Source organism: Penaeus monodon, chromosome 29 (assembly GCF_015228065.2).
Source record: "Penaeus monodon isolate SGIC_2016 chromosome 29, NSTDA_Pmon_1, whole genome shotgun sequence".
In the NCBI taxonomy this organism is placed as follows: Eukaryota; Metazoa; Arthropoda; class Malacostraca; order Decapoda; family Penaeidae; genus Penaeus; species Penaeus monodon.
Genome location: NC_051414.1, coordinates 6154756 through 6155011, shown reverse-complemented (window position 1 = coordinate 6155011; position 256 = coordinate 6154756). Strand labels below are relative to the sequence as shown.

The 256-nt window shown below is 68.0% G+C and overlaps 1 protein-coding gene across 1 annotated transcript in view; it reads left to right on the top strand.

Moving 5' to 3' along the window:
- Positions 1 to 250, top strand: part of LOC119591631 — a gene marked incomplete in the record, with an annotated part of 3243 nt that extends 2993 nt beyond the window's left edge. Inside the window, 1 exon segment of the mRNA XM_037940386.1 lies at positions 5 to 250. Within this exon segment, the coding sequence (XP_037796314.1) occupies positions 5 to 249 (245 nt within the window).
- Between the last annotated feature and the right edge of the window lie 6 nt (positions 251 to 256).

Here is a 256-nt window from a genome sequence, read left to right as displayed (position 1 = left end):
GCAGAACCTGGCCTGTCCTCCGAGGGCGTGGTCATGATGACGGTGCTGCAGGAGAGGGCCCAGGCGACGCTGCAAAACCACTCCGTCGCCTCCTTCCCCGGGGACCCTCTGCGACCTTCGAATCTACTGCTGCTAGTGGCGTCCTTGCACCGCCTCCCCCTGCAGACGGTGACGAGGGCGTTGGTGCCGGCGCTGGCTTCGCCCCACGCCGCTCCCCTCGTTATCGCCACGCTGCTCACCGCTGCGTAGGGGCTTG